Here is a 25,754-nt window from a genome sequence, read left to right as displayed (position 1 = left end):
CACATAGAGGACAGCAGCATCTGGAGGCTGGGGAGGCATCACAACACACGTGCTGCCCGCTCGCCTTGCTCGGCGAGTGGGAAAAAACGAGAGGAAATCTGTTTCCTGTCATCCCCCATCTTGTCAGTCTCGGTACAGACATCTTGCATCCTCTCCAGCAGCTGTTTGCTGCTCGCTCACACAGATGGCTGCTTCTCTTTGATACAAACTCTGCCTTCCATCTCTTCATCTCAACTTTCCTGAAAACTCACAGCATGTTACTTTGGCTAAAATCGGTGATGTCAATAGTTAAAAAAAATTGATTTAAAGTTAACACAATCTCAAATTTTACATTTTAACTCATTCCCCGCCAGCCTTTTTTTTTTTTTTTTGAAAAGTTGCCCGCCAGCATTTTTTGTGATTTTCACAAAAGTTTCACAAAATGGCTTCCAGAAAAAATGTATTCAAAAAATATATAAACATAAAAATATATCAAATGAAAGAACAGACCCTCTGCTTTCAAACAAACAATAAACAAACAAAACAGGGAAAAATGTTTTAATCCTATCTATATTTTCTCTCTGCTTATAAACTCTTAACTATATGGATATTTTTCTTATAAAAAAAAAGAAATTAGCAAAAAGCTGAAATAATTGCATTTTTGTAAAGGAATTTTGTTAGAAATCAGATTCAGAATGATTATCAAAACATATACCAAGTTTAAAATTAGTAAATAATTTTTTTGCTTCAGTTTTTTATAAATTGGGTAAGTGCGCCATCTAGTACTGTATCTAGCCATCTGTATTACCATATAAACTCATCATGAACACGTTTTTTCATGCAAATGTTCTCTCTTAATTGACGAGATAACTTGTCGTTGGCGGGAAAAGTGTTAATACACTTCAAACATAATAAATATTGTATGGGATTTGGTTTGATGTTAAATTTAAGCAACCAAAATATTGGGCAAAGCTACATGGTAAAAAAGTTTGTATTTTAACATGAACAAATCCAAATGCTACAAAAATACTTTAAAAAAACATTGACATATACTGTTTAAAACTTAAATAGTAAAGCAAAAAAATTTTTTAATTTAATTTAATAAAGTAAAATATGTGGTTTTTGAAAGTAAATTATCATATATTTTATGGTGAAAATCTTTATAATATTCAACATGATCACTGCAAAAAATTACTTTCTTACTTAGTATTTTTGTGTATATTTATAGTTAAAATGCCAAAAAATTCTTAAATCACGATGTATTATCTTGATGAGCAAAATGAATTAAGAAAATAAGTCTAGTTTTTAGAAAAAAACTATACAATTTAAGTGAATTTGTGCTTAAAACAAGCAAAATTATCTGCCAATGGGGTGAACATTTTTTGATTGAATTAAGTGAACTAATTTCAACTTATTTCAAGGTTTTTTGTAAGCACAAATTCACTTAAATTGTACAGTTTTTGTCTAAAAACTGGACTTATTTTCTTAGGTCATTTTGCTCATTAAGAAAAAGCATCTTAAGAATTATTATATACTGAAAACATGACAAAAATACTAAGTAAGATAGTCATTTAGAAAAAAAATAGGGTGAGAAAAAAAATCTAAAAAAAAGTTTACTTTTTTCTTAAAAAGCTTAATTAAAGAAAACATTTCTCACCCCATTGGCGGATATTTTTGCTTGTTTTAAGAATTTTAAAATTCATGTTGATTTAAGAATTTTTAGATATTTGTACTAAAAAAAACCCAAAAAGTAAGAAAGTCAATTTTGGCAGTGTAACTTAAAAATATTGTTCACTTTACGGTTGTAGGTTCAACTTAAAAAAGTAATATGGTTGCCTTAAAATATTAGTTAACTCAAAAACGTTTTGTACAAATTTTATGTCAACTAATATTTTTAAGTTGAACCAATTTTTTATAGTGTGTAAACTTTATAGTGAAAACAGTATGAGGACGTTCCCACAATTCCCTGTGTGACTCTTCAAATTTGATAATATTTAGTTCAAATAATTTTGTTTCCTCTTTTATTTTTACCAATTACATACATTATGGGGTTTATGTTACATTTTGTTGTTTCATTTATGTTTAAAGCATTATTTTCATGTAGCATCATGGTGTTTTGTATTTGTGTGTGACTCTCTGCACCAACCAGCACTATATGTATTGGCAACAATCTATGGAAAGGCCAGCGTAATGCTCTACCAGTTGAGCTACAGTCATATTATACAGTACATGTATCTGATTTATGTCTATGAATAGTTTAACTTAAACATGATGGTTACACTGGATTGCACCAACCCAGCGTAATGTAAATGAAAGCATAAAATACTGGCCTTAGATCAGGGATTTTCAAACTGGGGTCCCCCAGGAGGTTCCAATGGGTCCCCAAAAATGGGCCAAAGCAAAAAATGTGTAGCGAATTATTTAAGTTTGCAAAAAAAAATGCTCGATATCACGATTACTATTTATCTAACAACATTTATTCATAAAAATGTATTGATATTTGAGGGAAGATGTCACTCGCTAAAGGTTCCTCAGTTTGTAGGGGTGTCCCTGCCATAAAAAAGTTTGAAAACCACCGCCTTCAATAATCTCTTTGCCTCTGTTTCTTTGAGATGATTGGTTGACAGATGTTTGCAGAAAGACCAGTGTTTAAAAATCTCAGTAACATCTGGAGTTTTGTGGATTTGTCATTTATCCCCTGTAATAACCCAAAACAGAAGCGAGGAATTAGTCACAATCACAAAGACACTGTTTGGGCCACAAAGCCTCTATTTAGCTTCACTCAAAAGAAGGGTTATACAGAGGCACTTTTAACTACCTCAATCTCTAAGAATAAATAAACATGGGCTCTTCCAAGTCCATCTATAGCATCAGCATGCATGTCAGTATTCAACCGTGCTTCTCTACAAAAGAGAAAAACACACTAAACTTAATTTCACAATTTATTCAATACCACAAATGTCCGTTTTTGACGTTATCAGAAAAACAAAGTGTGTCCTACGGTACAAATCCAAGCTACCACCCAGAGAGAAAGCAAAGCATGCTGCATCTCTATTAGAAGCAGACCACCCATCTCGATTCAACCAACCCAACGTGGCTTCCATCAACAGCAGAAAAACGAGCTGGTATAAAACTAGGGTAGTATAAAAGCAGGCCATAATAACTAAAATTATCTCTGCGTGTGTCTCTGCGAGCGCTGTTTACTATTCATTATATTCCAGCCATCAACTAAAACAACAAAAGCATTCTGATGCAATTAGACCAAAATATAGTGCGGCACACAAACAATCAGAAATTCACAATATCTTATTTACCCTGCTTGTTTTTGAACTCCTTTAAAAAGAGGGTTTATCGTTTCAGCCAGTCTATTATTTTGCATAAAAGAGTCTATAGCCCACACTGGGCTTAACCTGAATTTTTGTACATGTATTTGTTCACCTGCTGACGTCAGACATCTTTTAGGTGCACAGCTTGACAGCTGTGGCACACAGTAAGTGGTATAGCAGGTGTAAATGGACTTGAAAAAAACATGACTTGAAGTAAAATAGTTTGATGTGTAATACAGACAAGGGACCCAGATTATTTATCCAGAGGTACACAAAAATCTAATTCGGAAATCTTCACATGCTCACATCGCAACTAAAAGTTCATTCATTTCGCCCAAAATGAAAATTGTTTCATCATTTCTCACCGTCAAGCTCCAAAATAACAAAAGCAACACTACATGAGCCCATATGACTTGTCTGTGTTATATTTCACATCTTCTGTAGCCCTATGGTTGCTGAAAATTCTCTTGAATCCGCATTTATTCCTAAAATATGCAATATGAAAAATACGTATGAATATGAGGAAGTGTTCATGAGTTTTCAGAGCTCTGACAGAGAAAGGAAGTTTATAGTATCGTATCACTTCAAAAGAAATTAGCAGATAAGTCACGCGTGAATTTCAGTCATTTCTAGACCTCGGCATTGACTCGGGATTAAGTCCTGGGAAAGAACCTAAAAGCATACGCTATGACACAGAAACCCCACGTATGTGACTCACTTAAAGTCCAGTTACTCATAGTATCACTGCACACGCCTTCAGATCAATTCTTCCATTTTTATCCATTGCTCTGCTAACCAGCTGTGTAGCGAATATTTTTACTCTTCACCCTCATGCTTCACGGGTTGAATTAAAGGAGCTTCTCCATCTCTTCTGTCACACACCAGGGAGCTGAGCAGTCAGGCAGTTGTCATGGTTCCCTTCCCTCATCCGCTCTCCTGTCCAGAGTATGAACCTCATCTCTTTCATATGAAACCCTCTCACTGCCAGTCTAACACTCACAGAGTTATAAACGCCGTTAGGTGCCGGGTTCGATTATATCGGTTCAGGTGTCACATCAGCACACTGCTTCACACTTCACACTTCACACTGACTGCACCTTTAACTCAAGTCACTTTTACTCCTGTTTTATTCTTTTTAACATTTTAAACTGTTTTATTAAAAGCACATTTATTTTCTTTAATTGTTATTTTAAATTCTCATGTATCTTTGTCTTTATTGTGATCTTATCGTGTAAATCTTATTTTTACTTTTTCTTTTTCTTTTTTATATATTGTTTTCTCATTTCTGTGTAAAGCACTTTGAATGACCTCTGTGTATGAAATGTGCTATACAAATAAACTTGCCTTGCCTTGCCTTGCCTAAGCTGAGGGGACGAAAGGACAGAGAGCATTCATATGGGCATTGTCAAGCAAAACTAACAGCATATATTTCTGTCTGGCAGTGTCAGAGGTGCATCAAACCTTTAATAATCGCAAGTGTTTTTTTTTTTTTGAAGAGCACCTATTTCATTGCTAAAAAACTACTTCTTGTGTATTTTGTGTGTATTTGCGTTGTTTATGGTTCAAAAAACACATTATTTTCCACATACTGTACATGTTTGTAGCTCCAGATTTCACTCTCTTCCTGAAAGGCACGGATTTGAAAAACTCTGTGTCCCTGATTGGCCAGCTAATCTGTATGTTGTGATTGGCCTGAATACCTCTGACGTCAGCCGGAAATGTGACGCTCCTTACCACGTTTAAAAGATTCGGTTGCTAATAGGAAGTAATTTACAGGCTGTGAGTCCAAAGCGGGAGGAATTATGATAATGGCGGTCTTGTCTACATCACCAATCCCAGGTAGTAAACTGTTGCCTACAATACGTGTGTTTGTTGAATTTACGTTGGAGATGATAACTTGCGTCATTGTTTACTTTAGGGTATGTAACTTTGCATATCGTTAACATGTACTAATACACACTTACACACCAAAGGAAATGTAAAATCGTGAATCAGACCATTGGTGCTCTTTCAATGCAATGGTTCTCAATCCTTTGGAAAGTTATAATATGGTGAAATTCAATTTAAACAAGTTTTTTATTCCTAAACAATTTTTATTAAGTCAACACACTTTTGATTCAAGACTCAAGATTTTCACACAATATGTACACAACTAGCAGTGAAATGTAAATCTGGCAGATTTTGTAAACTGTAAAAAGCAGATATTGTAAGGTTGTGGATTTTGCCGATACCTATAACTAAGTTGGCCAGTACCTGCCGAATTAAAGCATAACAAAGTAAAATATGAAGTTCACTACAAAAATAAAGATTGTGCCTGCCCAGAACCATAAAACTGTATTGCAAGTTTGCAATAAACTGTGGTAGTTTATTGCTTCTCATATCACTCTGTGGTCATTTTAACCACTTCATTTATTTATTTACTCTGTAAGCATCTGTGTAATACTGTAGGTAGGATAATGTACAGTCTACGCTTACTATGCCATGCTAAGAAAATTATTTAAAGGTACAGTTCACCCAAAAATGAAAATCTGTCATTTCCTCACCCTCATGTTGTCACAAACCTGTATAAATCATTTTTGAGCACTTTTGATTTCCATAGTAATATTTAGGGATGTCCCGATACCACTTTTTCATTTCCGATTCGATACCAGAATTTCAAATATCAGCCGATACCGACACCTGCCCGATACTACTGTAATTAAATGTGTACAGTATAGCGCTTTCTGATACATCTAGTATAATTTTAAATGTAAAAATCAATAATTTTAAATTATTTAGAAGTTACAGAAAACAGTAGTAATTATTAATCATAGCAGTGTTTAGGAGAATTAAGTATAGGTTTGTTTGATCAATTAAGTATGCGAAATATTTTTTCTTAATTGCGTAAAACTGTCATAGTAAAAAAGCTTTAGTGTGCAGATGGTTATTTTGGGAATTATGCGTTTGACCGGACTTTTTAAGCATATTCCGGGTGCAGAATTGATGCGCGTACGTCTAGCTATTCAATATCATAAGTCTAGTCAATAACATTATGCTATTGAGTAGGGATGTAACGGTATTATAAATTTCGTGGTATTGCGGTATAAACAATTTCGGTGGTCACGTGATTCGGTAAAATATTAGGTCTTCCGGGCAACACGTGTAGTTTTTTTCCGGCCAAGTGCAGCGAGTGGAGGGACGCGGGAACTACAATTCCCATAATCCCACGCGTGCCACTCTGATGCCTCTCTACAAGTGGAGCGACAATGGCGGAAGCAAAAGAAACGCGGATTTTTAATCTGATGTGTGGAATAAGTTCGCGTTCGCTGTGACAAGAAACAAGAAAGGACAAAATGTGATGGACATACAAAAAACGAGTGTGAGTAAATCCGTGAATGAGGAGAGTATGTGCCGTTTCTCAATTAGAAAGCAGCCTCCTTAGATCGCATATGCAGGCTGCATCCGTCATTACATGCCTGGTGTATTTAAGTTAACTGAGTATTACATTCGCAAGTCATGTTAGTGTGTTACAACAATATACGATTAAATAAGAATAATTGTCAACTTGAAAAATATTAATATTCTGAAATAAGATGGTCTTCATGACGTATGCAGCCTGCAAATGCGACCAATGGAGGTTGCAGACTTCCGATTGGGAAACGCGCCCCTGCATTGAGTGAGCTGACCTCAGCTCTAAGTCCAGCTACAATCAGGCTACAATAAGTAAGTTGCTATTTTCATTTTTACTGGGTTGTTTTTGTTCTTGATTCTACAATCACAACTGTTGCTTTCATAGGAGTATCAAGCATTAGCATTAATAATAATAATAAAAACTAGGTCAATTGAGGGAGTGACTCAATTCTTAAAACCTGACTGATTGGGAGTTGTTTAAAGTTGACAAACTTAACTGAAACTTTATTTTTTATTTTATTACATGGTCTAATTATTTTTGTCCTTTTTATGAAAATTGTAAACACTACACTAAACTAAACTTTGTACATTGTAATGTTCAGTCTTGTTTAATGTACACTTATGGCAGTTTTTCCAAGTCTTCATATGTTTTTTCCTTCTTGTAAATGTTTCAATAATTACCGTACCGTGGGCATACCGTACCGTGAATTTTTGATACCGTTACATCCCTACTATTTAGTGTATTAAAAGACTTTGAATATAGTGCATAAAACGTTTATGGTGCTTTTATAACACTTTGTCCTTTTAATAGCTTGTCAGTAACAACCATGGCTAATGCACCGTATCGGAATTGTATCGGTCATCGATCCGATACCCGATCCAGCAAAAAAGCCTGGATCGGCCCAATACAATCCAGAATATCGGATCGGGACATCCCTAGTAATATTTTTCCCAAAGTCAATAGTAGAGGAAATTTATAGAGGTTTGTAACAACATGAGGGTGGGTAAATGATGAAAGATTTTCATTTGTGGGTGAACTATCCCTTTAATGATGGCAAATTAAGTTTAATTTGATTACGTACAATATTTATTGCAAATTCTATGAAAGAAAAAAAATAGATGTATTATCCACACACAAATCTTGGTAGAGTTTGTTTATACATCTATTAATCAAAGCCTAGTTAAATAAAACATACAAAGTACCGATACAGACCATCTATTAAAACCAGGAGTAGAATTCCTCTCTACTTTCGAAGTTGCCCCTAAACAAGACTGAACCTTGCAACCTTTGGTGTAGACATCTGAGCTTTGTAACCATTAGGTACTGTCATCCCTGCTTGACCTTCAGTACAGTGTGATACATCAGTTCTGTGGGTAACAGGATCAGTTCAGGGCCAGTTTATATTTCACAGTGTAGTTCATATAGACAGTGACCTTTCGCAAGTCAAGAGATTTCAAAACAAACCCATGACAGCATGAATGGACAGATTCTTTACATTGACCGGTTTGTTCCCTTTGGACAAGACATCTAAAGGGTCATCATTTTCTTACAAGGTAACACATCTATAAAAACACTCTCTCTCTCTCTCTCTCCCACTGTCTCTGAAGAATTAAATATCAACCTCCATTAAACTTTAAAACAGTGAACAGGACAGTAGAAGACAGGGGCATGACCTGAATCAGAAACCCACCTACTCGTACAAACACACACAGACAAATCAAATCCACCGTCATTGCAGATTTCTCTCAAATAACTACAATAATGACATTAAATCCTGGCACAGTCAAGCTCAAATTAAATATTCAATACATCAAAATGCCTGCACAACTATTATGGACGCATGAGAAGGGGATTTTATATTATAACACACACGCCGCTATTAACACACCACTATCAACAGATCAATAGCAGGTTTAGGATTACAGACCCCGTTCAACACGACTAATGATAGAAAGTGATCAAATCTAAGTTAATAATGAAAAAGCTTCCAAGCATTGACTCACCTTCTCATTATATTTGAACTTGACATAAAACCAACTGGACTTAATCATAGTGTTGGTCATTGATCCGGTGCGTTCGCACGCCTGAGGGTAGCAGTGAGGGTCAGAAGGGGCGAAAGGTCCAGGATCCGCGCAGGACGTCAGAGAACGGAGATGTGAATTAATGCTGCAGCCGATCTGCTCCACAACAGCTGGTTTGCTCAGGCTTCTTTCCATCCTACCCTCTTCTCTCTTTTTCTCTCTCTCTCTCTCTCTCTCTCTCAGCCTAGCTCTTCAAATGAGCTTCAGCTGTGCTCATCGGCGATGGCACATGTCAGAGAGCCAGAGGATATCCTGCCTCCTCCGTTGCCTCTCTCTTTTCAGTCTCCCTCATCTATTCATCCCACAATATGTTTTCTGCCCTTTACCGATTTTTGACAGCTTGGCAAGCCTCTAAAAATATGAGCCTGAAAGTCTCTGAATGATTCATTGGGTTACTTTACTGCCATATGTTGTTATCATATCATTTTTTCGTATATAATTCAGAGCAATATCACACTCTCCTGCTCGCTTTATCTTCTGTCACGTTCTGCCCGTCTGTCTATCTCTCTGTCCATCTCTCACACAGACTCCCTGTTGAAGTAAACATCTTTATCACACATGCAAATCTGTCTAACACTGCGATATTGATGCTTAAAAGGACGCTTTCTTATACATTTGTAACATTTCACTTATGTGGATAATTGGACAAATAGCAATTGCATCATTTATCAAGACATACACACCTAAAAAGTAGGTACTTTAGAAATCTGCATGTATACAAGTTCTGTATAATCTTTTTAGATATAAAATGCATTCATGCAGATGGGGTAAGATCGATATCTGGTGACTGATGTGACTGGTGGCAAAGGCATTTCAAACCGTATCATTACAAGAGAAAGAAAAATGACATGATCCCTTTAAGTTCCACTACACTAATGTGAAGACATCAAGCTTTCGTGATCGCGGGGTAACAAAAGTTAACAGCACCTCCACAATGACTCAGCAACCAGGGTGCATTCTAGAAAAACAGCAAATGATGTCATGCACAAAGTAAAAGATTTATGGAGGTACGTGCATTTTGAAGCAATAATCACAAAAATATATGGCATCCAATGTATTTAAGTCTGTAAGACTATTCTACAGTAGATCCTGTGTATTTGTTGGAAGGAAACATTCAGATCTAAAAACTGACCTGACAGAAGTACAAACAGTGTAATGATTATGTTTAACCAACAGCAAATCTGAAACTAAAAGCATGCCAGCCATCAGCAGAATAAGTTACAATTGGCAGACAACCATTTGAATCTCCAAGCCAAACATGCTGCCAAATCCTCTACTGCTTATTAAAAAACAAACAGGCATGATGCTTATTTACATCTAAAGGTCCTAATATGTACCAGTTAGGTACGGAATTGTATACATTTGATATAAATATTTCCCTTTGCGGTACTCAGTGTTGGGTGTGACTAGTTACTGTAATTTAATGTTTCCTTGAAAAAGTAAAGTAAGGGATTACTCTTATTTTCCAGTAATTTTATTACAGTTACTTCTGATGTAAGTGAACTAAATACTGTGTGTGGACTGTAGGACAATGATATATAATACAATAGTGGATTTAACATCAAAATGTAACCCTCATAAGCACCTATTTTTCTGTATACGTTAGAGTTCCGTGGGTGTAAAAATTACCTCAGAAAAAATATTTTTAATGATACAAATAATATATATTTTTATTGTTTACCTCCCATCTATACATCAATTCAGTGTTTTGGGAGATATGAAGTACTTTTGTACCCGTTTACCACTAAATTCCTCAACTACACCATAAGCTTGCTTTTAAAATATATATAGTTTTTTTTTGAAAATTCACATGAATTATGATATAAATTTAAATTGTTTTTAGATGTTGATCTAGATGTTATGTGTTGAATTCGGCCATCAGGTGTTTAGAAAAAAACCATAAAAGAATTACAGTGTAGGAAATAAATAATTTCGACCAGCAGAGGCCCATAGAGACCCATTCATTTCACTGGATGTGGCCAACTGCTCAAATCACTACTTTAGTGATACATTTTGTGAATTTATAAACATTAGAACGGACATTAAAAATAAATTAGAGCTGCAACTAACGACTATTTCTTCTGTCGACTAATCTAGCGATTATTTTTCCGATTAGTCGACTACTCTAACGACTATTTTTTATTATTAATACAGTGTTCATTTTTTGATTAGCTATTTAATCTGTTGGATAATCTGTTTTCTACTCTTTGTCTGATCTGACAGTTATTGTTTGTTTTATTGTATTTTAACACAACTGAATGCTATTTTCACATATTATCTGTTCTGTTGTCAGACATATAGGGGCAGTTTCCCAGACAGGGATTAGACTAGTCCTAGACTAAAATAAATATAAGAGCTGTCCAAACTGAAAACATCTTGCACTGACATATCTTAAAATACACCAGTGCCCTTAGTTTGGCCTCAAAATGCACACAAGTAATGTTTTTAGTAAGGCATGTTTGTTTAAACTAATTAAATTTCCTAATTAAACTAAGGTCTAGTCCTGGCTTAAGCTAATCTCTGTCACCGGTTGCATAAAACTTTAAGAGTCTTTAAAGTTAGTCATGAATTTTTTTCTTCAAGACTGATCATAACTGTTTCAAGTATGTTACATAGAAAGGTAGATTGGTCTAATTTAAATCCAAATAATAAGACTGATTAGCCCTAACTAATTTCTAGTTAGTCAGAATCATTCTTAAGACGCAGTCTTAATGTCACGGCTATGTTTATGCAACCGGCCAGGAAACCACCCAGGGCCGGAGTGGGACTCATTTTCAGCCCTGGAGTTTCATGACTTAGACCGGCCCACTTTAGTTCATGACTGACTACATTAAAATAATACAGTTAAATCCTCAGTAGCCTATACATAAGTGTGCAATAGTGAACTGTTTTCTGCATCCTTGCAATTCATTGTATTTTTTTAAATAGATAATTTCCAAATCAATGCAAATACAGTAAACAATTATGATTTTTGCTCTAATCTTGCAGCTAAGGTATTTTTATATTATTCAATTAAACATATTCAAAAGCTACTAAAAGGGAACAAATGTGTTTGTGTTTTCCCCTATATTTCTATTTAAAAAAAATGGTGGGTCTTGAGATTACCTGTTGGGTGGAAAAAGTTTAGAAACTCCTAGAGGAACAGGAGGAAAAATTAAAAAAATCCTTATCTTAATTTTTAGTACTTGGATCATGTACATTGCCAAATACCTTGTGTCATAAAAGAACAAATATTGAATTGTTTTACTAAAGAAAGCATTTTATTCGTATGAAACGTTTTAAATAAACTGATGAGTTTTGCATCAAATAAGTTTTTGTTATCAAAAGACGATGAATAATAATGACTATTCATAGATCATTCATTATTGCATCTATGACTTAGATTTTTAAAAATTACGATTTGTCTCATTTTCATTTAAGTGGCCGTTCGTATCAGGTCGCGCATCTAGACGCGCGGCAAACGCCCTCAAATACAGATGCATCTGAATCTAAACTCGTGTTCACAGGCGAGCGCTTTGAAAAGCAACCCGTGCGTCTTGCGCTAACATTTTTAAAGCCGGCAAATTACGCGAGTGGGGCTGAATAAGTGCTGGCAGCAGCAAGCTTCAACCCGGTGGCATGACAACTCACAATTCGGCGCAAATAAAAAAATTGCCATTACACAGAGTTACTACAGAAGGCATGCGCGGGCATAGGAGAGAGAGAGCTCGCGCACAAGCACATAGAGAACCTGTGTGTGTGGGAAAACACTGCAAACCTTTCATGATAAACTCGAATCAGTCGTCTTCTCTGCCAGTAACATCTGACGTTTACGTGAAAATGCAAGTACAAAACACAGCCAACTTTTAATTCTTTCATTCAGTTTCATGTATGAGAGGTGCTGTCTAGGGGTTTCACGCAGTGAAAGAGAGAGAGCGCGCGTGCACAAGAGAGGCACCACCGAGCGCGCACAACAATAAATGAAGCCGTTTTAAATGAAAATAAAAATGTTGCGGCCATTGTTGATTTTGTGGCACACACAAACAAATCAATGTATGGATAACACTGCCAGGAGCAGAAGCCGCCATTACGCGAAATGAATGTAAACAGCGACACGTATTTTCATAGTCGACGTAATCGATGACGTCGACGCGTCGTTGCAGCACTAAAATAAATATTGTGCAAATAGTAGAATTTTTTGTATTTTTTGATGCATTCAGAAATGTCTGTTTTTACAAAATGGTACAGAAATTTGACTGAATGTAAGTGTGTGTGCGTGTGTGTGCGCGCACGTGCGTGTGTGCACATGTGTGCGTGTATGTGTGTGTGTGTCTTTATGTGTGTGTAAGTTTTACTGTGACTGTGTGTGTGTTGTGTGCGTGCGTGTGTGTGTGCGTGCGTGTGGCTGTTTTTTGCCAAATTCGGTAAAAAATGCTCTCTGTGGCAGTCATACCTTTGTGTGTTTGTGTTTGTGTGTGATTGAGCATGTCGTTTCTTTATAGCATTTGTGCTCTAGTACCACGCCTACTTTTCTGTGTTTAAACTTTCAGATTTATCTTGATGCATTGATTTTATTTTGACAAATATAAAGGAAAAAAGATTTTTTGCATTTCCCCTTCATTTTCAATTGGGGTCATTTTTACCCCCAAAGGGCCTCTTTTGGTAAATATTTTACACATCTTTAGAACGGCCGAATCAAGCACATTTTTTATATGAATAATAACAGATAGTCTAGAACGGCCATTCCCAAACTGTGGTCCGCGGACCACTAGTGGTCCGTGAGGGTACTGCAGGTGGTCCGTGTAAAGGCAAAAATTATATAAAATTATATATTTTTTAAAGAAAAATATATTTTTTGAAGAATATGTTTTAACAATCTGTTGTACTGATGTGATGACCAGTTATAGTTTTAGTGCTAGTAAGCCTATTTAGAGGTGCAGATAAATTCAGGACTTTGTGTAGACATATTTTATTATCAGGTGGTCCGCGAAAATTCTTGATTACAAATAGTTGTCCACACACAAAAAAAGTTTGAAAACCCCTGGTCTAGAAAAGTCACACAAGTGACAAAAAGTGGCTTGGGGTGAGATTGACCCCAAGGGGCTTATAAGGGTTAAAGTCTAAGGTTAAAATGCATGTTTTTATGCATCCTTCTCACTTTAAATACTTTGGTGAGTTAATAAGAATAATGGTAACACGCTAGTGTAGTTTCCAATATTCACTATTAACTGGTTAGTTATTAACATTAATATTATGGTTTATTTGTACTTAAAAAGCACATATTAATGCCTGATTCTGCAAAACCTTATTCTGCATCATTAATCCTACCCAATTCCTATCAATACTTAAACTTAAGAACTACTTTACTAAGTATAAATAAGCAGTAATTAGGACTATATTGAGGCAAAGTAGGTAACAGTTAAGGGCTATTATACAGTAGTTGTGCGTACGTCCTACGGCGTAGCCGCAACGCCATGTAACCACAGTAGCAGAGCGACCATCAATGAAGAAGGAGCTTCCTCTTCGCTTGTTTAACTTGTTGTGTATGTTTTGAGAAGACCATCAGTGATAGAAGTAAATAAACAGCGACTTTTGTAGTAGTTTCAGCTAAGTCAATCCTCAACTTTGTTCTCACCCATCTTTGTTCTCACCGTCGCAAATGGAAAAACCTAAAAAAAAAACGTTCCCAACACTGTACTAATATGCAATATTTGGTATTAATATTTACCTCTGAGGTACTTAAACTATATGAACTCTTTAGGTGAAAAGATGTACTTTTTAAAAAGGGTACTGCCCCAGTGACTGCTAGGGACTAAACTGATAAACAGAAATAACTACTCAAACACTCATCTTGTTGGTCCCGGACAGACTGTCCCGCCTCAAACTCATGCAAGGGTTTGAGTTAACATCCCAATGTCGGCTTATACATAGTACGCTAGAACACAAGGCAGCACTGAAAACGTCTCCAAGCATGGAGAAGAAAACCCACTGTAAATAAATACAAATAAACACATTAACTTCCAGCGCACACATCATTCTGTGGTGTCCTAAAAACATTTCTGAGGTAAACTAAAATAAACACACTCTTTTTGAGCGTACTGCTTTGTAAGTGTCCTGTGGTTTTTCATCCTGTCTATTTTCAGAATGCGGAAATAAACCATGGAAAGGTGGTCTGGGGTCATCATTCGACAAACAGGGAGAAATTAACAGCAGATTTAGGACACACACACACGTCCCGCGGCTGTTTTGGCTGGTGATCTGTCCCATGTTGTGGACTGAGAAACATTGCCATGATAATACTCAGAGACAGGGCGTCTGAATACATCCAAAGCACACACACACAAATGCTCCACTACACTGCACACCCCGTGGACAAAACGCAAGAAAATGGAGAATAACAGTAAATAAATAACATTAAAGAGATGATCTGGTGCACATTAGAAAGAGACACAAAGGCCCCTGAGACTACAGGAGAGAAACAGACAAATAAACAGAGAGAACAAAATAATTATACGATAAGTGACTGTTTTGTAACAAGAATCTGGAATCACTCATCTTGTTAACATGTTTATGATATTATTGTCTTTGTTCCTGTCAACAGAACAAGCTGTTGAAAATGATCTAATGCGAGCATGTATTCAGTGGCTTCGAAACAGCAACAACTTTATGCCTCAAAATGTATTTATGCATTTGGCAGACACTACAGTGCATATAATATATACATTTTTTTAATTGGCATATTTGAAGAGTTTAGATGCAAAAACCTCTAAGTGCATCTGACATGTTTTCTTGTAAATTAGAATTTTGTATCAGACTCTTATGTTTAGGTTCACTAATTTCATTTTAATGGCAATGAAAAGATTATTAGTCAGTAATTGAAATGGCTTATTTTCACAAATGTCACTTAATAGTGACATTTTTTTTGACCTAGTAAACAATTGCAAAATCACTAAAGAAACACTGCAAATGATAAAAGTCAAAGTGTGACTCAACTACAAAATAGGGGGCGCTGTATTTTATGTATTGGTTTCTTCATTATTTTTTAACATTTTCGCTTGGGTTTGGGGTTAGAACAACTTTTTGTTACATAAAATGACACCCTAACTCAAACCCCAATTCTAACTCCAACTCCAAGCGACCATGGTTTAAAAATAGACAAAAACATAAAGAAATCTGTATATTAAAAGACATCCTAAAGCAAATCCCAAGGGAAAATGGCTTAAAAAAAAGAGAAAAACAATACATAAAATGCATGACATCATTTATCTAATTCATCTTTCATGCACAAAGTCAATGTGGCATTTAGTGGATTGTGGCCAAAAATCGACGTAGCATTTAGCTAATTCTGGGAGGCTGGGATTTGAGCAAAGGTATTTAGTAAACATATAATACATGAGAGCCAAATTTTTGACAGAGGTGGGTTTTAGTGGCTTTTGCATTTGAGCTCTTCTTTTGTTCCCTGTGGCCCTAACCCATGACCTTTGTGTTGCTAATGCAATGCTCTACAAACCGCAACAAGGAAACAAATACACTTTAATTTCAAATTTAAACAAAAAGAGGACTGTGTGAAGCAATGACAACTGAAATAAACAAAAACAAAAAAACACTTTAAAAATGTTGCTACATAGTAATAAAAGTGGTTCACTGGCTAATTGACATTTAAAGTCGCCATAAAACGGAAGTAGAGATTGTCTTGTTTTCCCTGTGGTGACGTATATTCGAGTGAAACGAAAAAAGGTACAGTAGGACTGGAAAAAAGGTAGTTATTGTCACGGATCTCCGCATTTTTCCATGTGCGTACACTGCAAAAAATGATGTGTCAATTTTTTACATAAATGACATTTATTTTCATTTATCACAAAATAGAGTAACACGAGTAACCAACTCATTTAAATTTCAGTAATTGTAACTGCGTTACTTGATTTAAAAAAAAAACTTTGTTACAGGTTCATTACCGCTAAAAGTAGTGGAATTACAGTAACGGGATTACTTTGTAACGTGTTACTCCCGTCACTGTTTTTAACACAACTTGTGTTGGTCCTTTCATTTATTTTAACATGAAATAACGCCTTAAATGGCATGACACACAAAATGTGTAAAAAATGAACACATCATTTTTTTCAGTGTACCACAGACTTTCTTTTCCGTGTCAGTTTCACGTATTGGTTACTCAATTGTTTGTCCTATTTTTAAACCTTTGTCACTTGGGTTTGGGGTTAGATTTGGGGTTTAGGTTAGGATGTCGCTTAAATTTTTAAACAAATGTCGCCTGATGTTAGGGTTAGAGTTGGATTTGGGTTAGGATGTCATTTTATGTAACAGAAAGTCGTTCTAACCCCAAACCCTAGCGACAATGGTAAGAAAATAGGAAAAACAATTGGGTAAATAAAATGTGAAACTGACAAGGAAAAGAAAGTATGTGGTACGGACACGGAAAAATGCGGAGATCAGTGACAATGACACGGATAAATGAGCAAAATATTCTGTGACTAAAATACGGAAATTCATAAGATCAGGTTGGAAAATGAATTGGATTGTTTGAAGTTGGGTCATTTTGATAATTGCAGCGATCTTCTCCCGGACCCCGCCCACCTGCCATACCATATCACCAGAAGTAAAGAGAGATCGTTTTGGGGGGGGGGGGATTTGCGTTTTTTGATTAAAGATTAGGAGGCAACGTAAATTGCCATTTGTAAAACAATACCACAAAATTCCAAAACAAATGACAGTTTTTCATTTCAATTTCATTTTGACTAAAGAAACACTGCAAATGATAAAAGTCAAAGTGTGACCATTAAGAGACTCAACTACAAAATGGGGGGCGCTGTGTTTTATGTATTGGTTTCTCCATTATTTTTTAACATTTTCGCTTGGGTTTGGGGTTAGAACAACTTTTTGTTACATAAAATGACACCCTAACTCAAACCCCAATTCTAACTCCAACTCCAAGCGACCATGGTTTAAAAATAGACAAAAACATAAAGAAATCTGTATATTAAAAGACATCCTAAAGTAAATCCCAAGGGAAAATGTTCTGTGTTTTGTTCTGTGACTAAAATACGGAAATTCGTAAGATCAGGTTGGAAAATGGATTGGATTGTTTGAAGTTGGGTCATTTTGCTAATTGCAGCGATCTTCTCCCGGACCCCGCCAACCTGCCATACCATATGACCAGAAGTAAAGATACCACAAACAATAAAACAATACCACAAAATTCCAAAACAAATGACAGTTTTTCATTTCAATTTCATTTTGACTATAAGAACCCCTCAATGGGCCAAAGCCATTGCAAAACACTCATTCATACCAGGGGTCGACAAACGCTTATCCAGAAGTTAATATTAAGTTAATGTTTTGAATGAGCAAGTGAAAGAGAATTTTACTGGCCCAACCGGACAAGTAACTTGAAAATGTTTGCTACAAAATCTAAACTGACCGCCACAAGCTGATTTTGCACGTTTTTCACTACCCCTCTCTCACATGACAAGTTCTGTACACACACCCGTAGCATCAGTCGCTCTGTTGTGACTCTGACCCCCCATTTAAGCTGGATAAGATTTGAAGGACTTTTGGTCATTTTCCGATGTGGAGCCATGGGCAAACAGCCTATGCATCCTACCTGACTGCATAGTAACCCATTACACACCCATCCCCGCCGCAACAAATAAACTGTAAATCTGCGGGGAAAACTGAAATGTCAATGCAAAAAATAAATAAATAAATTATAAAAATAACTGCTTTTATGTGTCATATAGCCTAGTCTTTGTAATGAACCAACCAGGCATGCAACTTTTATTTAGTGAAGGACACCCACATGACAATGCTTAATGTCAAGCCCTCCAAGTATTTTTACCATGTTCATTCCATAACCAAAGTGTGTCAAAAATAACATCATGTGACCACAATACAATATCCCTGCATCTGCTGACTTAAAGACACTTCATACAGAATCCATATAGAAAAGCTGCAAAAACAGCCTGTTAGAGGATGGTGGAAAATGTTTGTTAAACCTACTAAATGTTCTTGGATGTCAAACCAGGTCTGAAGCAGATCAAATATTTAAAAAAGCAAATTAAAAGCCTTTAATCAGCTTCAAGTTCATCTGAACATACAGTAAAATAAATCAGCCATCACCCTGACAGCAGGCAGACCATAGCAAAATGACCAAATTCCTCATGTTAAAACATCTATTTGTAGAGCAAAGTAAAATGTTCAAACAAACCCTCACACATACAGGCAGTCTCTCTTCTTGCTGGAAGGAAAGCGCCTCAGGCTCAGTGGAGCAGCGAGAAGCCACATCCTCGGCTGTGAGATCTCTGCTGTAGCTCCAGCAGTCAACAGCTCAAGGTGTCTTTGAGATACAGAATGCCTGACCCCTGAGGCCCCACCCCGGGCACGCTAACACGACAACAGGCTGTCCCACCGCTGCTCCTCTGGCAATTTTGAGCCCTCATAATCCCTCAAATGATCCACTTAACCAGCTGCCAGACACAGAGACTGCTGCACAAATGCGTTAAGTGCTTCTTCTTGGGTTCATGAACCTCAACTGGAAGAGCACTGCATTAGCGGCACAAAAGTTCATGGGTTCGCTCCCCAGGGAACACACATGCTAATAAAAATAAGGACCTTTGGATAAGCGTCTACTAAATGCATCTAAAACGCAAGTGATCTCGCAATTGGTCAGTGAGGTACCAACCAATGTTTTCAGGGTGTCAACAAGACAATAACCAGACGTTCTCTGCATAAGGAGACACCGTCCCAGCATCCGCAGGGGTACGTTAACTGGCCATTAGAGGTTTAATATAATGTGGACTTTATAAACAGTGACAGGCCTGCGTGTGGAGCGCATTTCTGCTCTCAGGCAGCGGGAGACTTGGATGGAGATAAGACTGGCTACGAGAGGCAGAAATAAGGGAACAATTCCACTATCCAATGACTTTCAGACGTAGGGGCCACTGCCAAACCCTCTCCAAAGATCTAGCTCTTCTCATTTCTCCTAACACGAAACGGAGCTCCGCCGCCCGGGCTTCGCACGCACACCTCCCGCCCTCTCCGCAACAGCCCCAGCTGGTGAGTTTTTACCAAGCGAGGGATCAGATGAAAGAAAGGGAAGGGAGATAAACGAGCGTAATTGCTGGCAGATGAGGAGACGAACAATGAAGCAAAGCGTAAGGCGATGAGAACCTGAACAGGAGACAAGGGTTGCGTGTTTAGAGGTCCACACACACAACAATCTATTAGGTAAACAAATTGTATTCATAAAAATGTGAATTACTCTTAAATTTCATGTAATATTTACAAAACGTTTATTACATTAAGGCAGACGTTTTCAGTTAAGAAATATTTGTACTGATTAATGTGTCTGTTCATCTGCAATATGTTGAACACAAATGTGCTTAAAAATACATTCCAGATGATGGACTCCTTCACAGATGTCTAATCTAAAATTTGGTTTTTATGGGCAGTGAGAGTTTTGCGTGCTGTTTTTGCACGCCGAACGCCTCACATTTTTGCTGCCTGCTTGCACCCAACGTCCTTTGCGTTTTTCAACGCATTGTTCAATCAAATGAGGGGAGAGAGGCGGGATCTCACCATCGATCAAGGTCAGAGCAAGCACCCTCTTTCAAAGTTTCTGCTAATATATGAAAGTTAAGATCAATACCGATTTCTTATTTGACTGACAGGACAGCTGATACAGTGGTTGGCTAGAAACATAAAAAAGCAACGCAGTGCTCTTATCTGAAATCAATCAATAAAGGCAGTGCGGTCCGCACCTTAATGGTTAAAAACGCATTCTGTGTGATCGGCCGCTACTCTGTGTGAAAAGTGGTGAAACTTAAAGGGACACTAAACTTTTTTGGAAAATATGGTCATTTTAGAGCTCCCCCCAGAGTTAAACATTTGATTTTTACCGTTTTAGAATGCATTCAGCTGATCTCCGGGTCTGGGGGCACCACTTTTAGCCTAGCTTAGCATAATCCATTGAATCTGATTAGACCATTAGCATCGCGCAAAAAAAACCCCAAAGAGTTGTGATATGTTTCCTATTTAAGACTTGACTCTTCTGTATTTACATTGTGTACTAAGACTGACGTAAAATTAAAAGTTGCTTAATAATAGCAGGGGACTATTTCCAGGCACTGCGTAATATCATTGCGCCGCCTGCAGTCATGTTACGGCAGCAAAGTCCTTGATTATTCCGCCGGAATGAGAGTTTAGTTCCTAGTCAAATCTGCCTAGAAAATCACAACTTTAAATTTTCCATCGATCTTAGTACACAATGTAACTACAGAAGAGTCAAGTTTTAAATAGGAAAAATATCGAAACTCTTTGGTTATTTTTAGCGCGATGCTAATGGTCTAATCAGATTCAATGGATTATGCTAAGCTATGCTAAAAGCGGTAGCGCCAGACCCGGAGATCGGCTGAATGGACCCCAAAACTGTAAAAATCAAATGTTTAACTCTAGGGGAGCTGGAAAATAAGCATATTTTCACAAAAAGCGGAGTGTCCCTTTACGACTTATTTATAGCTTACAGTTTCAAGACAACAGTTTACAAGAAGCATTCCATGATATTTACCTAATGTGATACGTGATGTAATAGGAGGTAACTAACGATACTCTACTGCTCTTCTGAGAGATATTATATGTCATTACAGAAGACCTTAACAACTGCACTCGCTGCAAAAATGCCTGAACTGGGCCGGGCTCTATCACGCAGGATCGATGCAGACCTGCGAACTACATGTGCTGCATTGACAGGGTGAATGCATCAGGGAGACAGAGAGGAAGAGCAGGAAGCGGGACGCCGCAGGCCGTGTGGGGGAGAGAGGAAAGAAAGAGGTACTGCAATGCTCTGCTGTCTATATGACACCGCTACAACATAAAAATCTTCGCTGAACTGTACAACCGCACAACCGCGCATCCACACACTGTACTCGCTGCTGTCAGGCTGCCTGTCTTTCTGACTCTCTTCTGACATGTGCATTGTTTAGCTGCAGGGAAGCATCTGTCTCACCGGGAAAAGAAAGATGAAGAAGTGTCTGAAGAAAACTAATATGGTGCTTTCAGAAGACAGCCTAACATTAGCTGATGTGACAAACGGAATCACATCGACCAATTTGTTGCATGCTTATACCCATTTAATAATAATTATTATTGAATAGCATTCAGTAAAACATCACAATTTTAGGCCACATTTTTACAATATACCATAAGTCTGACCTGTAAGTATAGTATCATATTAATGTATTTACATACTGTATTTGTATGGTAAAATGCACTAAAATAATAATTGACTTACATTTTAAATTAACCTAATCGACTTTAATATACAAACATCATAAAATGCATTGGTTTTAACCTAAAATTGTATTTATGTTAATTATTAACATTGTAAATCATAACCGGCAGTCTTCCTGGTGTAGTGCCATAAACCCTTTTTAAAAGACCCCTAGAAAATTAAATAACATTTATTTATTAACTTTACAAAAGCAAAGTACAGTGTAAGAATAAATTAATCCACTTAAATTTTAAGTTGAATTAGTGCTGGGCAAAGATTAATCACGATTAATCGCATACAAAATAAAAGTCAAATTTTTTTTTGCATAATACATGTGTGTGTGCTGGGTGTAATTATTATGTGTATATATAAATACACACACATTCATATATGTATTTAAGAAACATTTACATGTGTATATATTTATTTTTATTTTTATATATTCTATATATAAATAAAAAATTGATATATAAAAAAATCTGAAATGAGACTATATGTATGTGTGTGTGGTTAAATATACATAATAATTACACACAGTACACACACAAATTATGCAAAAAAAAAAAAACACTTTTATTTTGTATGCAATTAATCGCGATTAATGAAATGAATTAAAAATCTATTTCAACTTTTTTTTACTTGTTATACATTACAAAAATAAAGTTGAAATAACTTAAGCTAATTTAACTTTATTTTTAATAATTTATAGCAACTCCACACCAGTCAGGAAAGTTGAAATGAATTGTAAATTTAAGTTGATTAAACTTAAAAATTTGAGTGCAACAAGGATTTGTTTTACAGAGTAGCGTTCTGAAAGAAAGAAAGAAAGAAAGTAAGAAAGAAAGAAAGAAAGAAAGAAAGAAAGAAAGAAAGAAAGAACCTACAGGACACCACCACCATTCACATCATTACTACAAATATTATCAAGAACATTCTTCTATGTGGACACCAGAGGGTGCCAAAGCATTAACTTTCTGTTACATCCCATCATCTGTCAGCTCAATAAACTTGCTATTCTAATGCAGTTCAGCAGGAGGTCAAAATGAACGCACTAAACATCTGTTTGAAGATGTTTCTGTCCTTTCTGTCAACACAACATTCAAGATAATGAAGATATTTACACCTCCGTGTCTGTCTCTGCAGGCAACTGCGTGTGCCCTTGCATGCATATGTTTAGCTGCTCTTGTTTTATAGGCACATTTCTTGGATACCACCTGCTGTAGTCTCTGTATATTCAACTAAGGAGCCATTTTGGCAGTTCAATAGAACGCTCCCTTCGCGTCCACAAAACTGTCATTAAACACAATTATAAAAGTTAATGATCGCCTTACAGGAAACAATAAACAGAAATAAACTAGAATCGATTGCGAGCTGCCAAACGTTTGCAGACTGCCTAAGGGTGGAAAATTCTGTACACGCTTTCCTCGAAGCATCCAAAACAACTCCCATATAATAACAGTCTTTGATCTAAAAAAATTATATTTGCATATTCATAATTTCTGCACACAGTGTATTGTGCATTTATTTTTTACACAAAGTGATTTACAATGCACTCAAGCTATACATTGTATCTGAATTTCTTAAAGGTGTGTGTATGTTTGCATGTTTTTCAGCCTTACCAATAAACTCCATTCATTTCTAAATCCGCCTTCACAAATGCAGGCCATTGCAAGGGCTTGCTTGCTTTTTCCATACAAAATAGACTTCACTGCTGAGTGGAAGCCGGCCTTTCTTGTCATAATCCAGTTGCTCTTATCACACCTAAAGTCAGGATTTCTGTTCCTTGATCATTGCATGAATCTCTCCCGGGAGCCATTCAAAAACCTGCATAGAAAGGACCTAATACCCCTGAACCGCTTCACTGCAGGAGGCTCTGTCTTCAATACAGACTGAATTTTATGCTGCTCTCTGTGAGCTCTGTGTACTGGACGTGAAATATCATCCCATCTGCTCTTACCATAAAAGCTTTGTGCAACTCTCGCCTCTCGGTTTCGTGCCTATTTTGCTCAGGGTACTTTTTTATCTCTCTGTGCCCTCAGTCCTCACTGTGCCCTATTGATACCTGATCAATAGTGTTTCTTTAAAGGTCCACTTGGAACCAAACACCTGCTGCTTTTACAGGTGGGAGCTTGAAAATACTACTTATGATCTCCCTACATATTAAAGAGAAGGAACGACACTAGGGCTGTAGCACAGATACAGTAGAGGAGAGCAGGGGCGCAAGTAAAAATTTTCAGAAAAACTTTTAACAAATCTTAAATGACTTCAGTATAATTTTACTTTGAACATAAGCGCATTGTTACTTTTGACCCTGTCAGCTGGGATGAAAGTAACACATAGGTGGGTCAAAAGTAACAAGAACAAGATAGATTTCTGTGTTACACTTGTTTTTAGTAAATATATAGTACATGACTATGTCCTTGTTAATATATAACTGCAAACATATTTTGTCATTTATCTTTGCAAAAAATAATGAAATTACATTTTCATTTTAAATTTTAGTTTCATCAAATGTTTCAAAAGCAGCCTCACAGCACAAACTTGAATTGTTCAAAATAAAGCTTTTTTTTTTAACAGCATGAACACTATGAAAATGAAATTAAATCAAATTAGGGGCTGGACACACCAAAACTTTTTAACGCGGCTGAAAAACGCCTTGAGGACGCCAAATGCCAGCTGTTTTTCAGCTGAGTGCCAGCTTTCTTCAGCTGAGCGCTTTGGTAGCTGTGATACTTCAGCTGCGAGTCGGTTGGTTGCTGTGGTAATGTCCCACCCCTCCTCCACTGTGATTGGGCGGCCGTGTGAGAACTGACATTGACGAGCGGAGCTTTTCTCCCAAAGTTGAATCTCTTTCAACTCTCGACGCTCAGCGCCGAGCGCGGAAAAACCGCTGAGCGCCGGTTTTCAGTGCGAAAAAAACCCGCTAGCTGCTGGCTTATTTGAAAAACGCTGAGCTTCCATTGGAAACAATTGAAAACATGCGCCGGCCGCGGGCGTAAAAGTTTTGGTGTACACAACCCCTTAGAATAATATAGATTTTCCAACATAATGCAACAGTATTAGCAGCAGGACAAATGTAACAAGTTTTACTTTCGTCCCTGACATTTAAAACCGATTTATTTTTATTTTGAAAACTCTGAGAAGGCAAACTTCAGGATGTGTCATGGTGCATTCACACCAGCTGCAGTAGAGGCGGCAAAAACGTGCTATTCGCATGTAGTTGAACGCTTGAACATTTGCGTTTACTCGCTTCATTTGCGCATTGAGAGCCGCGCGTGAAATTGTAGTCATTCGAGACATTCACGCGGAGATTTGCGTTATGGGAGGGGCTTCTGCGACTCCGCTGAGACTTCATGCGCTTCCTGTAATCGCATTACTACTACAGTAAGGTCCTGATTGGTTAACGCGGCGCAGATATCCGGCGAAGTTCAGATTTTTCAACTTGCACGTTTCCCGTGGCAACGCTCAATTCGCTTGGAACCGTGCCTACCGCACTGCAGGATGCCTAATCGCATCTTTGCATTGACTTAACATGTAAATCACTCGCGCTTGCCGCCTCTACCGCGTCTGGTGTGAACCCTGCATTAGAGCACTAAATAACCTGTAGATTGATCAGTACTGTAACACGTGAAACGAGAAACACAACGCTTTATAAGAAAAAAATACCGCTTTAGGAATTTACTTATCATGGTTGAAAACAGCTTTCTGGATCTACA

General features: G+C 37.0%; 1 protein-coding gene across 7 annotated transcripts in view; it reads right to left on the bottom strand.

Moving 5' to 3' along the window:
- The window catches only part of auts2a (activator of transcription and developmental regulator AUTS2 a), a 411,500-nt gene that overhangs the window by 259,991 nt on the left and 125,755 nt on the right, over nucleotides 1-25,754 (bottom strand). The window contains exon 1 of one of the 7 annotated variants that reach the window (XM_065258483.2): nucleotides 8,700-8,843. The exons of the other annotated variants lie outside the window; for them this stretch is intronic. Coding sequence (XP_065114555.2) covers nucleotides 8,700-8,759 — 60 coding nt within the window. The 5' untranslated portion in view covers nucleotides 8,760-8,843. Of the gene's footprint in view, nucleotides 1-8,699; nucleotides 8,844-25,754 lie in introns of those variants that run through there. 7 annotated transcript variants of the gene reach the window in all.

This window comes from Paramisgurnus dabryanus, chromosome 10, assembly GCF_030506205.2.
Source record: "Paramisgurnus dabryanus chromosome 10, PD_genome_1.1, whole genome shotgun sequence".
In the NCBI taxonomy this organism is placed as follows: Eukaryota; Metazoa; Chordata; class Actinopteri; order Cypriniformes; family Cobitidae; genus Paramisgurnus; species Paramisgurnus dabryanus.
Note: the sequence above shows the minus strand (reverse complement) of the source record. Positions and strands in the feature narration are given on the sequence as shown.